Source organism: Panthera uncia, chromosome E1 (genome assembly GCF_023721935.1).
Source record: "Panthera uncia isolate 11264 chromosome E1, Puncia_PCG_1.0, whole genome shotgun sequence".
Lineage (NCBI taxonomy): Eukaryota > Metazoa > Chordata > Mammalia > Carnivora > Felidae > Panthera > Panthera uncia.
The window spans coordinates 16,531,391-16,550,549 of record NC_064814.1 but is presented as its reverse complement, the minus strand read 5'-3'; the positions used below and the strand labels follow the sequence as shown (position 1 = coordinate 16,550,549).

The 19,159-nt window shown below is 52.7% G+C and overlaps 1 protein-coding gene and 2 long non-coding RNA genes across 4 annotated transcripts in view; 1 reads left to right on the top strand and 2 right to left on the bottom strand.

Annotated features, from left to right (window-relative positions):
- Nucleotides 1-10,520, bottom strand: part of ACE (angiotensin I converting enzyme) — a 20,655-nt gene extending 10,135 nt beyond the window's left edge. The window contains exons 1-15 of one of the 2 annotated variants that reach the window (XM_049636319.1): nucleotides 10,220-10,520; nucleotides 9,455-9,622; nucleotides 8,762-8,858; nucleotides 7,878-8,021; nucleotides 7,228-7,419; nucleotides 6,548-6,645; nucleotides 5,955-6,127; nucleotides 5,344-5,567; nucleotides 4,845-4,989; nucleotides 4,427-4,525; nucleotides 4,086-4,208; nucleotides 3,531-3,742; nucleotides 2,716-2,852; nucleotides 1,175-1,333; nucleotides 863-950 (exon numbers count right to left, since the gene is read on the bottom strand). In XM_049636319.1, the coding sequence (XP_049492276.1) occupies nucleotides 863-950; nucleotides 1,175-1,333; nucleotides 2,716-2,852; nucleotides 3,531-3,742; nucleotides 4,086-4,208; nucleotides 4,427-4,525; nucleotides 4,845-4,989; nucleotides 5,344-5,567; nucleotides 5,955-6,127; nucleotides 6,548-6,645; nucleotides 7,228-7,419; nucleotides 7,878-8,021; nucleotides 8,762-8,858; nucleotides 9,455-9,622; nucleotides 10,220-10,489 (2,329 nt within the window). In that variant the 5' untranslated portion in view covers nucleotides 10,490-10,520. Of the gene's footprint in view, nucleotides 1-862; nucleotides 951-1,174; nucleotides 1,334-2,715; nucleotides 2,853-2,989; nucleotides 3,264-3,530; nucleotides 3,743-4,085; nucleotides 4,209-4,426; nucleotides 4,526-4,844; nucleotides 4,990-5,343; nucleotides 5,568-5,954; nucleotides 6,128-6,547; nucleotides 6,646-7,227; nucleotides 7,420-7,877; nucleotides 8,022-8,761; nucleotides 8,859-9,454; nucleotides 9,623-10,219 lie in introns of those variants that run through there. The other variant, XM_049636320.1, reaches the window with a different exon arrangement.
- LOC125926663 (uncharacterized) lies at nucleotides 4,136-12,794 on the top strand. The gene is made up of 3 exons (XR_007459127.1): nucleotides 4,136-4,214; nucleotides 5,953-6,109; nucleotides 12,184-12,794. It is a non-coding gene; the product is annotated as an uncharacterized LOC125926663 (long non-coding RNA).
- Nucleotides 12,269-19,159, bottom strand: part of LOC125926664 (uncharacterized) — a 19,797-nt gene continuing 12,906 nt past the window's right edge. Inside the window, exon 3 of the long non-coding RNA XR_007459128.1 lies at nucleotides 12,269-12,354. This is a non-coding gene — a long non-coding RNA (uncharacterized LOC125926664). The remainder of the gene's footprint in view (nucleotides 12,355-19,159) is intronic.

The window sequence follows — 19,159 nt, the reverse complement described above, 5'->3', positions numbered from 1 at the left end:
GGGAGGGAGGCTGAAGGCTGCGCTCCCTTTAATGGTCTTCTCCGTAAACATGCACATACACATGCAGGCACACATATGTCTCCGCTGTGCTTTGCGTGCATACCCATGTATACAAACCGTAGGCCAAACCCTGTCTCAGGAAAGCCTTCTCTTTCTCCTGTTTATTTTCCATTTCCCCTTCTATTTGTCATTGTTCTAATGTGGGAGTTGGCAGGAGGGCCAGGAAGAGATGGTTTCTGGGTAGCGATTCCTCAGGAGAAGAATGTTTAAGCCTCTGGCTCCCCAGCCCTTGGGAGGGTGAGTCAGGAGGGAGGAAAGGACATATCTGTGTGCAGGTACTTGGGTGTCCAGGGTGAGGCTTCCAAAAGGGAGAAGGTAAGAAGCACCAGCCAGTGTGGAGAGAGAAAGGGGACAAGCGAGAGCTGGTCCACTCCTTCCGGCAGGAAGTGGCTTCTCTGAGCTGTGGCTTTGGTTTTAGGGGGGAGGTGGAGGGTGGGGGCCAGGGAAGGTGGGGAAGATGTGGACAGGGTGGAGGAAGGAAGGTGCTTAGAGTTACTATCCCTAGTCGGGCATCTAAGCACTTGGCACACAAATCTGAGGTACCTCCTACTCTGAAGGGGAGAGCACACAGAGGAATCTAGGGGGTCCCTAGAGGGAGCAGACGGGCAGACGGTCCAAAGGAGGGTTGTGCCCCATCTAAGTGGTGGCAGAGAACCCCCTGGGGGAAAACAGAGGAGTGAATCTCCTGGGCGCACCGACCCCATGAGTTAGGAGACCCTGACCCCCCTTCCATGGGCCAGCACCCCTAACACGGTCAAGCCCAGCATCCCCACCCTCCCTCTCACTCCCCACATGCCCTCACCAGGCTCCAGCTGCAGACAAGTGCCATTGGCGTGGCACACAGAGGCCACGCTGTAAGTGGTTTCCATGTCCAGCAGGATCTGGTTGTACTGCAGGAGGAAGAAGAGAGGCTGTACCCCTTTGCTACCCGTTCTGCCCCAGGCGACATCATGGGCAGGGGGCACTATGGAGCTGGGGGAGCATGTAGGTGCACGTCAATGTGGCAGATGTCATGACACAGAGGAAGAGGAAGCAGCTTGAAGGCCAGACCCCGAGCTAGGACCTGGTCCTGACCTTGGATCTTCCCCTCCCTGCTCCGCCACAAGCCACATACCTCCTCCAGCTCCTTGGCAGGCAGTGCTGCCCGCTCTAGGTCCTGAATCTTCTTCATCATCCGCTTAATGCTGTCATTCTGGAAGCTGGTCATATCAAACTGCCTGGCCCAGGTGCCGAACTTCAAGGTGTGGTTTGCCATCTGTATGTTCTTCTGTAGCTGAAGGCACAGGGGGAGAGTGGACCGTGGCATGAGGCTCAGGAGCTCTGGAGTGGCCTCTGAGAAGGAGGTGCCATAGGGGGAGCAGAAGGGACTGAGGGGTGCAGTGAGGGGGCAGTTTTATCAAGTCCGTTGCCTTTGCCGCAAAGACCCTCTTCAACCTGGACTGTCTATAATGTCCTGGATGCAGTCCGTGCCCCTCAACAGATAGCCATGGTCACGCAAGACCTATCCTGGCAGGGGAAAAGCAGGGGAAGCCCACCCTGTGTCTTGTTAGCAGACGGACAGGTTGGCATTAGTTCTGTGGCCTGAGCTTTAGGGTCCCATGTGTAAAATGGGAATAAGATCACTGGTTTTGCAAGGCTACCGAGGAATAAATGAGGCAGCAGATATAAAGCGCCAAGGAACTGTGGACAGCACACACAATGGTCTTCAAGAAATGCTAGTTCTTAGGGCCCCTGGGTGGCTCAGTCGTTGAGCATCTGACCTCGGCCCGGTAATGATCTCGCGGTCTGTGAGTTCGAGCCCCGTGTCAGGCTCTGTGCTGACAGCTCGGAGCCTGGAGCCTGCTTCACATTCTGTGTCTCCCCATCTCTTGGCCCCTCCCCTGCTTGCACTCTGTTTCTCTCTCTCTCTCAAAGATAAACAAACGTTTCAAAAAAAGAAAAAAAGAAATGCTAGTTCTCGGTGGCTCACCTCGGTATAATCTGCACTCACCACACAGGTGAAGAGTGGAGTGAAGGGAAGCTAGTCCTTGTTGTGATGGCAAACAGGGACTTTCAATCTACAAATCCACCTTTACTGTTACTTATTTATGTACAAATCATTTTTAATTTTTTTAACACTTATTTATTCTTGAGAGAGAGAGAAAGAGGGGGGCGAGGGGGAGAAAGAGAGAGGGAGACAGAATCCAAAGCAGGCTTCAGGCTCTGAGCTGTCAGCACAGAGCCCGATGCGGGGCTTGAACTCACGAACTGTGAGATCATGACCTGAGCTGAACTTGGCCACTTAACCAACTGAGCCACCCAGGCGCCCTTATGTACAAATCATTCTATTGCTAACAACAGACTGCTTGTTAATCAGAGACAACTTCTTTAGGCATTGAGCATTTACCCACCCAAATCTGAAGTTGAGTATTATTTTAAATATTTCCTCTGGATTTTTCACAAATCCTGACAGCCTCCCTCCACACACACACACACACACACACACACACACACACACTGGGTGTGTGGGGGGGGAGGGGGCAGCTGGCTCTGTCTTCGGTTTTAAGGATTGGTCCCTGGGAGGAGGAGCAGGCACATGCGGGGTGTGTGTGTGTGTGTGTGTGTGTGTGTGTGTGTGTGTATGGGGGGGAGGGGGCACATGGACAGGGTCCCTACCAGGATCTTGCTGGCCTCTGTGGTGATGTTGGTGTTATAGTTCCAGTTAGCCTCAGCATACTCATTCCATATCACCTGGGATCTTCGGTCATATTCCTCCACAAACTTTCTAGCCTCCACCTCATCGGTCAGCAGGCCTGTAGGACAGAGTAGAGGCAAACAGACAGGCCTCCCCTTGCCCTCTGCTGCGGGTGGGCCCAAGCCTGCCACTGTCCCTGCCTCTCCCTCCTCACCGGCCCCCCCCGGCCCCGCCCCGCCCCCCAGCCGGTCCCACTTGGGTTCTGGGTTGTCTGGCTGCTGGTTGTTGTCTGGCGAGTTGTTGTCTGGCTGCTGGTTGTTGCCTGGCTGGTTGTTCCCTGGTTGGTTGTCACCTGGTGGGTGGCCTCCTGGCTGGGGACCAGCATGGGGTGCCCACAGCAGAGCAGGAGAAGGAAGAGGCTAGGCAGTCCTGGAGCAGCCCAACCTTGGCCCATGGCCGCAGGAGAGCAGAGCCCTGTAGCCACAGTCCCCCTGGCCAATAAGAATGGAGCCTGCAATGTGACCTCATAGAGCAGTGTGCCTGCCAGCCTGCCCCCAGGGAGGGGCCTCAGATCTGGGCACACCCTCTCTAGAATGATGGGGAAGAAACATACCTGTCCGCCACCCCCCCGTCCCCCGCCCAAACCAAGCTGTGATGAGCAAAGGCCCTTTAGGGCAGGGCACCGGGGTCCAGCTGGGAGCAGCTCACCAGGAACCAGGAACCAGGGGCCTGTGTCCAGAGCCCAGAATCGGAGAGTTGCTTTAGCACCCCACCCCACCCTCCATCAGGGCTTTACCAATGTCCTGTGGGTAATTGTGGGGTACTGGTGGCCGCCACTGGTATTCCGGCCACCCCAGCACTTCGCCGTTGCGCTGATTCTGCTCCTGCAGCCACCGGCTGACCGGCTGGAAGTAGTTGAGCAGAGGTTGAGCATCCAGTGTATCTGAGCCAATCGCCTCCTTTAGCACCTCCTGCCAGGGCCGTGAGGAGCCTGACCGCAGCGCCTCCCTGTCAGGCAGAATGGGCACGGTGGGCACAGGGGGCACAGACCAGCATCCAGTACTGGTCCCTGGCCCACCTCTGTCCCCCACTGGCCTGCAAGAACAGCAACATTAAGATTCTGGGGAACCAGGAGCTCTGGGAAGGGGACAGGGATGTTGTCTCGTCCCATGCTAGCCAGAAGGCCCACTCTGTAAATACTTGCGAGGAAGGAGGGGGTGGGAGGGAAGAAAGTCTCCCTCTGCTGGCAGGGCCCTGTGACTTTCCCATGAGCAGCCAGTTGCCTTTTAGACACATCTTCCTTCCCCCTCTCCCCTCACCTCCCCCTTGCCCTCTTGATCCCCCCACACACCTGAGCTTGGCCCCCGCCTGGGTGGACTGGTAGATGTCGCACTTGTGCAGTGGGCCTTGGTGACCCGCCTCCTTGCACAGGGCTTGATGGAACTGGAATTGCAGCACAAAACTCACAAAGTACCTGCAGGTACGGGCTGGGTGTTAGGGGGGGTGGTGGGGGGGGGGCCTTGCCCGGGCACCATTCAGCTCCCCACAGGGCAGAGGCCAGACGGGGGAGAAGGGAAAACCAAGCCTGGATCCAGGGAGAGGCCCACTTAAAATTCCAGGCTCACGGGGGGCCCAGAAGAGCATGGGGGACAAGCCCTGAAAACTGGTAGGGGTTGGGGGGGGCAGTAGTACCTGATGTACGGTGTTACATTTGGGACATGAAACTTAGCTCCGGCATCAAAGTGCGTTTCATTTCGGGCAATTGGAGCACAGATTCCCTGATACTTGGTTCTAGAAGAGGATTGATAAATTGTTTTAGGATGTCAGGATTGCATGAAGGCTATTTTAGCCTTTGCAAAAAATGCCGTTAAGCAGGCATTCCCACCTTTCCCACGGGGGCCATCCCTTCCCCTCCTGGTGAATTGGGGAAGACTTCTTGGAGGAGGGAGTTTCAGGCAGGACAGAATGTATGGGGAAAAGGGTGAGGCGGGGGGGGGGGGGGGGGGGGGGGGGGGGGGGGCGGTGTGATGGAGGCAGGAGGCTCCTGGTTGTCCAGGAGAGTGGGGAGGGCCTCTTGGGATTAGGCCTTTCCTGATTCTCCTTTGCTCACCGAAGATACCACCAGTCAAAGTTGTAGCGGGAAGGAGGGGTTCGCCCACTAAAGACCCCCCAGCGCCACTGGTCCACCAAGTAGCCAAAGGGCAGGAAGGCAATTTTTTCCAGTGCCATCTTTAACAAGTAATTGATGTCACTTTCTGTCGGAAGAGGAGATGAGAAGAGAGGTCAGAGGGAGATGGGGGTCCAGCTAGGGCAGGGTGGGCCTGGGCAGGAGCCGGCGGGAGCCAGCAGGTGGAGGGGCTGGCAGATGCAGAGAAAGGAAGGCTGGCCTTCAGGACCATGGAGCCCTGCTTGGAAGAGGGCCCTTGGGCAGTGTCCAGGTGGGACTCGGGGTGGGCTGTGAGGCTCCGGGTGGATCCCCAAACCTGCCTGACCTGGGGCAGAGCGGCAGAAACAGGAAGGGCAGGTGGGAACACGGGCAAGTTGAGTCCTGCCGTGGGATGGAGTGGGGTCTGGGTAGGGCCGGGCCGGGTCCTCTCCACCCCCCATACCCATGTCATTGCTGACATTGTCCAGCAGGCCAATTTTGTACAGATGTTCAGGAGTGGAGACGGAGAGCGCCAGCACATCCCCGATGGCCTCGTGGAAGCCAGGGTTGGCCCCTTGGCGCAGGGAGACAGGCTGGTCCTTGTACTGCAGATAGTACTGCACGTGGCCCATCTCGTGGTGCACCGTGGACAGCTGGTCCATAGTGACCCGCGTGCACTGCTTGATCCTGGGGCAGGGAGATGGCGAGGGTGAGGCTGAAGGACAGGGCAGGGACTAGAGCATGGGGAGGCTGGCCCCTGAGGGAAAGGGACCAGGCGGGCGCTGCCCTGGGCCTTGAAGGAGCTGGTGGAAACATACGCATCCTTTGCCCTGTCCCAGCCCACACTCAGGCCTTTGTCCTCCATTCCAATGTACAGAGTTGCTCCCCGGCAAAGCTGCTAAGGGAAGGTGGCCTAGACGGTCTCATATGCCCAGTGGCCTTGGAACAGACCCAGTCCACCAAACAGTGTTGGGGCTGGGGTAGAGGTTGGCCTGGGAAATGGCTTTCCTGTGCCCAGGCTGCCCACCCTTCCTGAAGCTCCAGAAACCCCCCTTTTCCCTCCCATGTCTAGACCTGAAGTCTTTCCTGTTGTAGAAGTCCCAGGCAGAGGCGTGGCACACCACCTGACGCCCATCGGTTGGTTTCTCCAGCATGGACCTTGTCCAAAACTCAGGAGGCATGGGCAAGAGCCCCAGGGAGGTGAAGAATTCCTCTGCCACTCGGAACATGTGCGTAATGTTCCAGCCCTGGTTTGGGGGGGTGGTGGTGCAGGTCCAGGTCAGGGACCAGCAGAGGGAGCTCACTGTGGCTGCCCCAGGGGCGGGTCTAAGGGTCTCCCACCTAGATTCGCTCCTTGCTCGTGAAGGGCATCTCTGCTCTGTGGCCTCCCTTCCCAGAGGCAGGACCCCTACTAACCATAGTGGATAAACAAAAGTAGACGGCTGCTCTCACCCCACCTGTGGGATCCTGGAAGGAGGGGCTGGCACCTCACCCAGGACACAGACCCCAGATCACTGCTTGTACACACACTCAAGGCTGCTGCTATGTAGAAAGGGCAGGACTGAGGTCCCTGCCCTACCCGTCTCTCTCACATGACTTCTTCCTGCCCTTCTCCCCGTGTCTGACTACTTCTTGCTGCCCCCACCCTGGCCTGACTCGAAACTTACCTTCTTCACCATAGTGCTGGTCACGTCGAGACTGGGCTTGTTAGGAAAAGGCACCACCATATCATAGAGGTTGTCCCAGCTCTGGGCCCACATGTCCCCTAGACAGAGGAGGGGAGCCAGATAGCTTAGTTCCCTGCCTGCTTCCCCATATGTGCTGCTGGGCAGCTATCTGGGTCCCTGGCACCTGGGCCCTGGGAACTCAAGGGTAGCCTGCTCGGCCGGCTGAACCAAGCATTTTCTAGATCAGTCCCACTCAGACTCCTGAATGCTCCAGGATCTCTGGGGTTGGCGGTGTGAGCCCACATGATGCTGCTGGGGTCCTTCCTGGTGGTGCCGGGGTCCCTGCCTCCCAACCCTGAGGCAAGGCCACTGGGCTTGCACCCTGGGGCATAATCTTATCCCTTCCCCACTGGATGCAGTCAAAGTCTTCAGTGTGATTCCTAGCTCTGCCTTTTGCTAGTTCTCTGCCCTCTGCCAAGTCATTTATGCACCTCAAACTTCAGAGTCACTGTCTGAAAAGTAGGAACAGTAATGGTGATGAGAAGGGCCGCCTGCTATATGGGGTCATGGGGTGAGCTACGTGGGCTCGTGTGTGAGAGTGGACAGGATGATGCTCTAAAATGTGAGGCATGAGGAGGACAATCCATGGGACATGCATAGAGGCAAGGCAATGCCCTTACCCAGCAGGTGAGCAGGGATGGGTCCCCTGAGGTTGATGTATTTGTCCCCATATCGGCGGTGCAGCGCACGGCGGACATAGGCATGGAGGTTCAGGTAGAGGGGCTCTACTTGATGGTAGAGGTGTTCCAGATCCTCCACGAAGGTGGGTGAGTCATACCAGGAGCGCCAGTAGGCCCCCGTGTCTGAGAAGCCTGGTGGAGGGGGCAGGGGTGGTATTGGGGTGCAGCTCAGGTCCCAGGCTCTGGCACTTCCATGCCCAGCTACTTCTTCGCCATTCTCCCAGCCTGCGGCCCATGTATCCGCCAGCTACTTAGAAAAGATGGCCTGGGGACCACTGCTCTGTGATTTTCCAACTAGGGGTCATTCCAACTCTAGCTAAATAGATCCCGGAGAGGCAAAGACGAGTGCTGGGGCTCTGAGGTGTGACAGGAGAGGCAGGCAAGAGGGCCAGTGTGAGAGCCAGGCAGCAGCCCAGAGGAAGGCAGACAGGGCTCGAGCTGGTTCTGTGCGACCTTGGGTCAGTGTACAGAGTCACTGCAACACTTACTCTTTCTGGGGTTGGGCTCAGTGGGGACAGTAGATGATGGGAGAGCACGTTGCCGTCTGGGAAGGGCAGTGCTCACACAACGGATGGGGTGGGTAAACTCACCATCCTGCTTGTAGGCCTCATTGCTGAGGGCAGTGAAGTTCTGGTACAGGGGTTTCAGCGGGATGCCCACAGCGTTGTGCCAGCCCTCCCAGGCATAGAGCAGCACGGAGTAGCTTCTTGATATAGCCATGATGTGGGTGAGCTCTGAGACACAGGTGAGTGGGGTCAGGTGCTTCCTTTGAAGGCAGCGACGGTCTTCAATAAAGCACCCATGCTGGTCTTCACCATCTCTACCTGCTTCCTCAACATCATGATGCCCCCAAAGCCAAGGGTTGCCTATAGGCTGGGTGGGATGGGACTGGGAGCTATACAAAGAGAGCACCCAAGAGGGGCCCTTGTCCCTAGGAAAGGGAGGTGGACAAAAGGAGGACACCCAGAGGCCAGTTCCAGACAGACTCTTCATGGCTCATTGGTTACAGTGGCTAACCTCAGGCTGCCTAGTGGATGGAGTAGGGTGTGGGCGGAGAATAGGAAGGTATAAGCAGAAGTCACAAGGGTCTAAGGCCTGTGGAGGGCTCTTGGGAGACTGAGAGGATCCATAAAAGGGAAAACCAGGCAGCCAAGAGGAAGGCTAGTAGGGATGGGAGAGGCCAAAGAACGCATGGGGGGGGGGGTGGGGGGGGGGATGGGAGCTGGAGGCTGGAGGTTTCAGAAATCAGATTGCCCAGAGAAGCAAGGGTGCGGGGGCATCTGACAGTCCAGCCTCAACTGGAGGTCAGCGCCTTTGGGTTTGGATTTACCCACTCCCTCCACGGCCCCTCCCATTAAACATACCCTCTTTATGGGTACAGCAGGGCTGCAGGGGTGGGGTGGGGTGGGGTGGGGTGGGGTGGGGAAGGGCCGGGAACCCCCAGCAGAGAGAGATAGTAGGGACAGAGCCATACCTGGGTCCAGGGACCAGCAGATGGCAGTCTTGTTGGGATAGTAGCAGACCTTGGCCGTGGAATAGATCCTGTTCATGTTGCTTAGCAGAGAGTTGTACTGGGGAGTTAGAGTTGAGAAAATGTTAGTAGTGAACAGCCCCCAGAGGTAATGTGGCTGCCCCCTCCTCTTTCTGCTAGGACGAAAAGGAGGCCCAGAGAGGGGATGTGGCTTGGACAAGGCCACTCAGTGGCACTCAGGGCACTTCTGATCACTAACACACTGATTCCCCTTCCGGTGGAGGCAGCCTGTGGAGGTGGAAACAAGTGTCCTTAGAATTTGGGATGGGGTTCAAGTCCAAGTTCAGCCACTGCCTTGCAGTGAGGGCAAATCCCTCTCACTCTCTGGCCTGATGCCTTCTCAGTCCTCCTCAGTCTTTCTAAGGAAGCCCATTAATCCAACCAGACTATGGAGAAATTTTGAAAAACCCCTTTTCATCTGTTTACTTGAATTTTGCTTTCTATACCCCATCTCCAAGGAAAATCAATGTTTCAGGAAGCCATTCTGTGCTTACAGAGGCTTCCCCTACAATCAGGGTGCATACAGATTCCAGGGTCCCTCCCTGCCAGGCTCTTCCCCACCACCACCACCACAGTGCAGCACTGGAAGGCACACTGGCCATTTCTGCCTCCACCCCTCAGGTCCACCAGGCCCACCTGCTGCCGCTTTGCCACAGACAGGTTGGCAGGGCCCAGGGTGCGCACACCACTGATGACCCTTCGCAGGATCGGGTCACTGAAGTTCTGCCAGATTGGGTCATACAGGTCCTTAGCCTTCTGGCCCCAGATCTCAGCAAACTCCTGGTTGAGCAGGGCTGCTTCCTCCTATGGGCACCAGAGGGGATACAGGGGAGGCCATGGCACTGGAGAAGGGTTGGAAGACCAAGGGCGCCTGGAGACTGGGGCTTGCGGGAGCACCGCTCCCTCCTCTGGGGCCTTCGGGGTCAGGAACTGGGGGAATCTGCCTAAGGTGGGCAGTGGAGCAGAAATTGGGGCTAGAAGAGAGGCAGGTGGAGGAGAGGGTAAATAGACAGTGGTGAGCAGTGACAGGAACAGGAGACAGGGGTAGGTTTCGGCTACAGAGGATGAGGACCCAGAGCAGAGTGGGCACCCTCAGCGCAGACTGCCGCTGACCCAGCCCGAGGTCATCCCAGGGAGCTGCCACCTGGGGGGGGTAGGGGAGGTGGGTCGAGGTCGGAGGAGCCAGCTTTATCCATTTGGTTCTTGTACTGGGCACCCACCGCGCGTCTGATGGGGCGGAGCGGGGCTGGGGGCGCGGGCGGGTTCTCACCTGGTCCCCGCGGCTCAGGGGTCGGGGGCGCGCGCCCAGCTGTGACTTCCCGCCCCCCAGCGCCCGGTCGCAGGCCTGTGATTGGGCGTCCGGGCCCCGCCCCCGCCCCCGCCCCGGGCCCGCGCGCCCACCTGGAGCCGCGCGTTCTCCTCTGTGATGTTGGTGTCGTACTCCCAGCTGGCGACCGTGCTCTGGTACATCACCAGCTCGGCGCTCGAGTTGAAGCTCTTCACGAAGAGCTGCGCCCCGGACTCGTCGGCGGAAAAGTTTCCGGGATGCAGCTCGGGGTCGAGCGCCAGGGCGGCGGGCGGCGGCGGCAGCAGCAGCGGCAGCGGCAGCAGCAGCAGCAGCGGCAGCGGCGGCAGCGGCCCCCGCCGGGGACGGCCCGACGCGGCCCCCATGGCGCGGTGCGCGCTGTACGACGCGGAGCAGCCCCTTCTCCCGCGCCGCGCCCGCCCTGCGGATTATAAAACCCCGCCGCCGCCTTCCGACACACCCCCACCTCCCCGCCCCGCAGCGCTTCCTCCTCGGCTCCAAAGTCCCCCAGCCGCGGGCCTAACCGAGCGGGGCGGGGACCGACGCTTCCTGGCCCGCCCGGGCAGGGGCGACTGGCCGGGGAGGGGCCAAGGCGGCCCCCTGCGAACTGCAGCCGGGGGCGTGGGGGGGGGGTGGTGGCGGTGGCGGAGGGGGCTCAGGTCAGGCTCTCACAGAGGAAGCTTGAAAGGGGGACCCCTCCACACACACACACCTCTGAGGCTGAGGGAGCCAGCAGTTTGCTGGAACACCCAAGTCTGCACACGGTGCCCTCTCCCTGCCATCACCCAGCCTCGGCGCAGGCCCCCGGGAGCCCGGCGGTCTGCGATGCTCAATCTTCCGGCCTCACCGCCCCAGGCCTCTCTGGGTTCCCGAGTGACAAAGTGGGGGAGCTGTCCGCAGCGCCGCTGGTGCAGCAGAGATGGGGTTAATGATCAGTCACCGGGTCCGGCTTCTCCGCCAGGCCTTGGGGGGAGGGGGTGTGGCCTGCACCCGCGCGGGGAAAGTTTCGGCTTTGGAGGCTGGAGGCGCCCCGGGGGAGGTGCCGCAGAGATGCTCAGAGCCCCCGGCGCACCTGCACACTGAGTGGGGGACTACCGGGAAAGGGGGGAAGAATGGAAGGGGCTGTTGTGACAGGGTTCGCATAGAGGGACGGGAGGGCTGGCACACACGCCCTCTTCCCCCTGGGGACACAAGCTGTCAGTCGCTTACACAGAAAAAACCACACAGACTTGCAGGCTCTGAGAGCTAGAGATGAGCCTCCTGATGGGAAGTACCCCTTCACTGACAGATGAAGAGATCAAGACAGGTTGAGTGGCTGGCTCCAAGTCACCTCAGGCCTCCACACTCCTCATTCTTTCCCTGTCTCATCCACGTGTCCCTCCAAGTGACAAGCACAGGGAAGGGAGAGAATGGCATCTCCCCAGGTTGTGGAAGCTGAGGGTCCTCCCCTAACTCCTCCTGGGGGCATCCGTCCCCAGAGGTGGGAGGACCCTATATGTGGAGAAGGGTGTGGGAGGGGAGGCTGGAAGAAGCAGAGGCAGGGCAGAAGCAGCAGGAAAAGAAGCAGTCGAGAGCTGCGCGGGCGCCCACAAGGCGTTCAGCTGCTTGGGGCAGTTGGGGATCCTGGGTACCCACGTGTGGATGGAGCCTGAAGCTCTGAGGGACACATGGGCTCACCTCGTCCTGGAGCATGTGCAGGAGGCCGTGACCTGAGGAACCCCGAGATGGTGCCGTCTTGTCAGATGACACAGTGCCAGGAAGACAGGTGTGGAGGAGGATGGGGGTAGAGGTGGGTTGAAGAGGAAGGTGCTCTCGGGGGGTCCTCATAGCTTGGTTTTCCATGCTATGAGGGCAATGAGCCATGGGGCACACAAGTGAGCTGCTGTTTTCTGGGAAGGAAGAGTCTCCACCGGAGGCTTGGGTGGGGTGGGGGTGGGGTGGGGTGGTGAGAGCGACACCCTTTCAGCCCCTGGAGGAGGGGGGAGGAGAGGAGGATGGGTGCAGTGCAAAAAGAGCGTGAGGCTTAGCTTGTAACCAGGGAGCCTTTTTCTGTCTTCAGGAAAGAAACCCCAGGAAAGCAGGATGGAGGCAGGTTTCAGCCAGGGCTGCCCTCTGAAGAGCTCCTGAGAACCACATCTAGGACGATGGTAGAGCAGGCTGGTCCCCTCTCAGGTCTGTGTGGCATTGTGATGATGTCTACAGAACATCTGGGTTCGGCATGGAGCAGCCTCTGCTTCGCCGAAAAAATCACAGAAGAAAGGTAAACAGGTGGGAAGATAGTCTAATCCCTGTGGTTTGCGTGGAACAAACTGATACCAGGGCTGGTTGGAGGCGTCACTGCACCTCTCTAACGGTCACATTTACTATAATAGCTTGTTGAGGGGTGCTGCTTCCCTACTACGCCATCAACTCCAGGAGACAGAGACTCTGTCTGCCTTATTCTCGGGTTTTCCTAGAGCTTAGCACAGTGCCTGGCACAAAGTAGGCCCTCATTCAAGGAAGGGGGGACGTGGATAAAAGGAATAAACACCAATCATATTCACTTTCCAGGTGGGAGGCTCACAGCCTACAAGAACAACAGGAAGAGCCAGACCTCACTAATCGGGAATTTGCAATAACATTGACACTGCCTTGATCCCAATGAGTAAAAGTTAAAAACTTCTCACTCTCTTTTTAGGTTCTTATTCATGAGGGAGAGCTATAGTAAGAATACACCTTACATCTGGATAGCACTTTAGACCTCCTAAATTCTTTTGTGGAAATTATCTAATTTGATATTTGCAATAACCTTGAGAGGTAGGAAAGAGATAAGGTCCTTTGGTCAGTCAGCTGCTTCCTGGCTGCCATCAAAACAATGGAGGGGTTTCTGATTCCTATAGGAGGAGGTCACTGTGATTAGGCCAGTGCACAGCGCTGTGGATGCCTGACCCAACAAAGGAAATGCAGTCTGCTTGGGAGATCACTCAATATCTCCACCTCTCTTCCAGGGGAGGAGAAATCACCAGCTACCACAGATCGAGGAAAAAAAAAAATCGCTTAGAAAAATATGCTCCCAAATGGAATAAGATTGAGAGTCTAGAAATAAACCCTTACATTTACATTCACTTGACTTTTTGATAAGGGTGCCCAGACAATTAAATGGGGTGGAGGGAAAGGGAAGAAAGTCTTTTTAACAAATGGTTCTGGGACAAACTGGATTTCCACATGCCAAAAGACGAAGTTGGATTCCTATCTCATATCCTTTACAAAAATTAACCCAAAATGGATCACAGACAATGTAAGAGCTAAAATCATAAACGTATTAGAAGAAATATAGATATAGGGGTGCCTGGGTGGCTCAGTTGGTTAAGCGTTCAACTTTGGGTCAGGTCATGATCTCATCGTTCATGGGTTCGAGCCCCACGTTGGGCTGTGTGCTGACAGCTCAGAGCCTGGAGCCTGCTTCTGATTCTATGTGTCTCTCTCCCTCTGCCCCTCTCCCGCTCAATCACTGTCTCTCCCTCTCAAAAATGAATAAATGTTAAAAAAGAAACAACATAGATATAAACCTTTGTGACCTTGGATTAGGTAGTAGTTTCTTAGATATGACACTAAAAGCACAAGTGATAAAAGAAAAATTAGGTAAATTAGACTTCATCAAAATTAAAGACTTCTGTGCTTCAAAGGATACCATCAAAAAAAAATGAAAAAGACAACCCACGAAATGGGAGAAAATATTTGTAAAGCATGCATATAATAAGGGACTTGTGTCCCTCTTGAGTTGTAAGAACTCTTACAACTCAACAAAAAGACAAATAACTCAGTTTAAAAATGGACAGAAGAGGGGCACCTGGGGGCTCAGTCGCTTAAGTGTCTGACTTTGGCTCAGGTTCTGATTTCTTGGTTTGTGAATTCAAGCCCCACGTTGGGCTCTGTGCTGATGGTGAGGAGCCTGCTTGGGATTCTCTCTTTCTCATCTCTCTCTCTGCCTCTTCCCCACTTGTGTGCTCTCTCTCCCTCAAAATAAATAACCTTCAAAAAAAAACGGGCATAAAGGGGCACCTGAGGGGCTCAGTCAGCTAAACGTCCGACTCTTGGTTTTGGCTTAGGTCATGATCTCACAGTTTCGTGAGTTTGAGCCCCACATTGAGCTGCCAGAGCACAGCCTGCTTGGGGTTCTCTCTCTCCCCTTTCTCTCTGCCCCTACCCCTCTCTCTCTCACTCTCTCTCAAAACAAATAAATAGGTAAATAAATAACTGAAAAAAAATGGGCAGAGGATTTGAATAGACATTCACCAGAGACAACCAAATAACCAATAAGCACATGAAAAGATGATGGTCAACTTCATTAGTCATCAGGAAAATGTAAATCAAACCTCAAACTGAGTTACCAGTTAACACCCACCAAGACACCTAAAATTAAAAAGATAGACAATAACAAATGTTGTTGAGGATGTGGGGAAATTGGAACCCTTACATATTGCTGGTGGGATTATAAAATGGTGGTAGCCACTTTGGAAAACAGGTTGGCAGTTCCTCAAAACGTTGAACATAGAGTTACCGTTGTGACCCTGCAACTCCATTCTGGGGTATATACCCAAGAGAATTGAAAACGCAGCCACACAACAACTTTCACACAAATGCCCAAGAAGCCTATTATTATTCATAATAGCCCCAAACTGGAAACAACCCAAATGTCCATCAACTGATGGATGGATAAACAAAAAGTGGTATATTCATACAATGGAGTATTATTCAACCATAAAAAGAAATGAGGTATTGATTATATGCTACAAGTATTGATGCTATCATATGCTGCAACATGGATGAACCTTTAAAACATTATGCTAAGCAAAAGAAGTCGGTCACAAAAGGCCACATATTTTATAAATCCATTTATATGAAACTTCTAGACTAGGCAAATCTGCAGAGACCGAAAGTAGATTAGTGGGTGTTAGGGACTGGGGGGAGGGGAAATGGAGGTGACTGCCAATGGTATGGAGTTTCTTTTGGGATGATGAAAATGTTCTGGAATTAGCAGTGAGGGTTGGGTAAGTCCGTGAATATACTGAAAACCACTGAATTGTATACTTGGAAAGGGGGAATTTTATAGTATATGAATTACATCTCAATAAAGCTGTTATTAAAAAATATGCCCGAATATTTACTTCTATGTTTCTATGATCATCAAGCAATCTCCTGATTATTGATTGGTTTTCAGAGAAGCTGTGGTTCTCTTACTGAATACCCACCTACTCCTGTTTGCTTGGCCAAAACCTACCCATCTCTCAAAGCCCAGCCCATGAAAAGGTCTAGTTTCCTAAATCCATGCTAATCTCTCTTTTCTATATTTATTCAGCATTAAGTCACATAGGCACCAAAAGCAAAGTATAGGGGAAATAGCACTGGATTAGGAGCCAGAAAAAGCTGGGCCACACTTATATGTCTTACGACCTGAGCAAAATAATCTCTTTGAGCCTCAGTGTCCTCATGTGTGAAATGGCTGTAAACACTTTTACCCATCCCCCCATCTAAGCATTGTGAGAAAATGAAGACCCATCCCTTGTCAGTCATCATACACAATATGTTATTAATATCATAAAAATCATCAGCATTCTTTATATGCAAGACACTGAGAAATACAAGATTACCTTTAATATAAAGATTGAGATGAAGAGAAAATTAGGTCTCTGAGGCCACGTGCCTAAGGCTGGTGTAAGTTGTAGGTGCTAAGGAGTCCAGAGGAAGAAGGTTCAAGTAGGCTGGAGGGGACAGGCAAGAGAGCTTCCTTTGGAGAAAGGCAGACTCTGAGAGAGGTAGGCACCCCTCCACCCCACCACCCCCCTGGCAGAAAGCAGGAGCCCAGTGTGGGAGGGGACTAACAAGGATGCTTGGAGGCCAAGGTGAATCTGGTTTGTTTAGACTCAACCAGCACTGTCCAGTGGAACTTTCTTGTGATAATGGAAATGTCTGTCCAACAGAAATATAATGAGAGCTACATATATATAATTTAAAATTTTCTGGTAACCACATTTAAAAAAATAAAAAAAAGAGGTAACATTCATTTTATTAACATTTTAATAACATTGAGTTAATAATTAATATTTTATTTAAACCGATATATCCAAAATGTTATCGCTTCAACATGTGATTAATACAAAAATTAGTAATGAGATATTTTACCTTTTTTTGCAGCCTAAGTCTTAAAACCCTGGTGTGCATTGGAGTGCCTGGGTGGTTCAGTCGGTTAAGTGTCTGACTCTTGATTTTGGCTCAGGTCATGATCTCATGGTTCTTGAGTTCGAGCCCCACGTGGGGCTCCCAGCTGAGAGTGCAGAGCCTGCTTGGGATTGTCTCTCTCTGCCCCTCCCCTGCTCTTGCACACGTGCTCTCTCTCTTTCAAAATCAATAAATAAAAACTTAAAAAAAATCTGGTGTGCATTTTACACATCACAATTTGGATGCTAAATTTTCACCAGAGTGGAATGTAGTCCTACTAAAGCAATAAAGTTGTGTTTAATGGGAAGATATTTTTTACTGCTTCTGTTTTTAAATTAAAATTAACTAGGGGGCACCTGGCTGGCGCAGTCAGTAGAGCATATGATTCTTGATCTTGGGGCTGAGAGTTTAACACCTTGTTAGGTGTAGAGATTACATTTATTTAAGAATAAATAAACAAATAAATAGGTAAATAAATAATGCAAACTTAAAAAAAAAAAGATTATGAGGGTAGATCATGGGATTGAAGCTGGAGATAGCTTCCAAATCCACACCTCCAGCCCAGACCTCCCTGGGCCCTAGGCGCATGCTCAGCTGCCTTCTGGAGTTATCTGTCTGAGGTCTGGATTAGGATGGTGAGGACCGTAGGACTGCTTTCCTCCAGAGGCCACCCCGCCATGGAAACGTGGAATCCTAGGTTTGCAGAGTACTTTCAGTCTCGCCTGGCCCAGTTGCCTCCAGATGGGATCCTGGATGCCTAGCGTTCTTGAAGGTGCTCATGAGGGTCAGACAACCATTTTCAACACCTCCAGCTTTCTAACTGAAATCATACATCTCCCCCAGATGCGTCTACGGCATGGGTTACCTAAAGCGTGCCATTCGTGCTTTTGGTGGACACGGGAAGAGCTCTGTTGGATAACACCAGTAATCTCCATCTGATCACAAGCTTGGCTGCTTTAATTCAGTCTAAAAGTATTTACTGAGACCATGTTATAGCCAGGCACTTCTGCATGCTGGGGTCTCGGCAGAGAGCTAAACAGCCCAGCTGGATGTGTGTCTGTGCTGGGGAGATGACAATGTCATGTTGCAAAATAAATGAGGCTGCGGTTGGAGCACACAGAGGAGGACGTGCAGATGTGCTGTTCCACCTGGGGCATCAGGGAAGAGGGCCCTGGAGGAAGCCAGCCAGCAGCCTTGTGGACATCTGGGGAGGGGCTCTTCAGGGACCCCGCAGGAGCTAGTCCCCACCTTTGAGGAACAGCCAGGGGGGTGGGCCTCGGTGGCTGAAGCAGAGGGAGCCATGAGCAGGCTAAGGGCAGACAGGTGGCCAGAGCGTGTTTAATCTTGTCGGCTGGAGTAGGGACCTGGTTATCCTGGGATGAATGGAATTTGGGTATTGGAGGTAGCCTTTCATTTTTAAAAATGTCTTTTTATGTAATATATGTACATTATAAATAGTATAAACATGTATGTATACTTGATATAGAATGTAATGTACTTTTTGAAGCATAATAAAATGAATACCATAAACTCACTTTCCAATATTATTCTTGTCTAGCTGAGACTAGTCCTTCCCTTTTCTCCACATGCACCCCCATCTGACTCCCCTGAATGCTGTGTTTATTACTCTCTTCAATTTTTAATTTTTTATTATTTTTAAACATTTTTAAAAAATGTTTATTTATTTTTGAGAGAGAGAGAGAGAGAGCACAAGCAGGGGAGGGGCAGAGAGAGAGGACGGCTGATCCAAAGGGGGCTCCATACTGACAGCAGCAAGCCTGATGCGGGGCTGCAACTCACAAACCATGAGATCCTGACCTGAGCCAAAGTAGGACGCTCAACCCAGGCGTCCCAGCTCTCCTCACTTTTAAAGAATAGTTTCAGTACTGTGTATTTCACACTGTTTAGTTTTGTTTGTTTTAGAGTTTTATAAAAACAGTGTCACCTAGGAATGTACCTAAGAGACATGAAAACACGTATTTGTTCAAAGACTTGCATGCCAAGCAGTGTTATTCAAAATAGCTGACAAGTGGAAATCACCACTTGTGATGTCCACCAACTTGTGAATGAGTAAACGAAGTGTGGTGTATCTGCATAAAGGAACGGACAAAGAAATGAAGTTCTGATGCAAGCTATAACACGGACGGACGGACTCCAAAAACATGATGCTAAATGAAAGAAACAAGACATGAAAGACTACATGTTGTATGATTTCACTTATATACAATGTTCAGAAAAGTCAGGTCTAGAGAGACAGAACATAGGTCAGGGGTTGTCTGGGGCAGGGCATGAGTATGGCTGGAGTGACTAAAAATAAGCATGAGGGGTGTTTTTGAAGTGGTGGAAGTACCCACCCCCCACTGATGTGGCCCACCCCCCCACTGAAATTAGATAGTGTGATGGTTGCACAATTCTCTAAATAATCTAATAATTGTACACTTAAGCTGGGTGAATCGCGCTGCAACATGGAAATGTAAATTAAATTGTACTTTGATAAAGCTTTTTCCAAAAAGGTATCATATTACAGTCTTCTGAGGCTTTTTTCTCTCACAACTATGTTTATGAGACTTTGTTGGTGTTGTTGCATAGAGCTATAGTTCATTTATATTTACATCTGTAGAGTAGTCCATAACCCATCATGATGACACAATTTATTTCCCCAATCTCTAATCCTGTCACTGGGCATGTGAGTTACCTCTTGTTTTTTTGCTGTTACAAAACAATTTGCCAGTAGCACTCTTGTGTATATCTCCTTGGTATATGTAAGTAACTTTATGCATGTTGAATTGAATAATAAAATATCAGGGCTTGTATATTATAGGTCTTTTTTTCGCTTC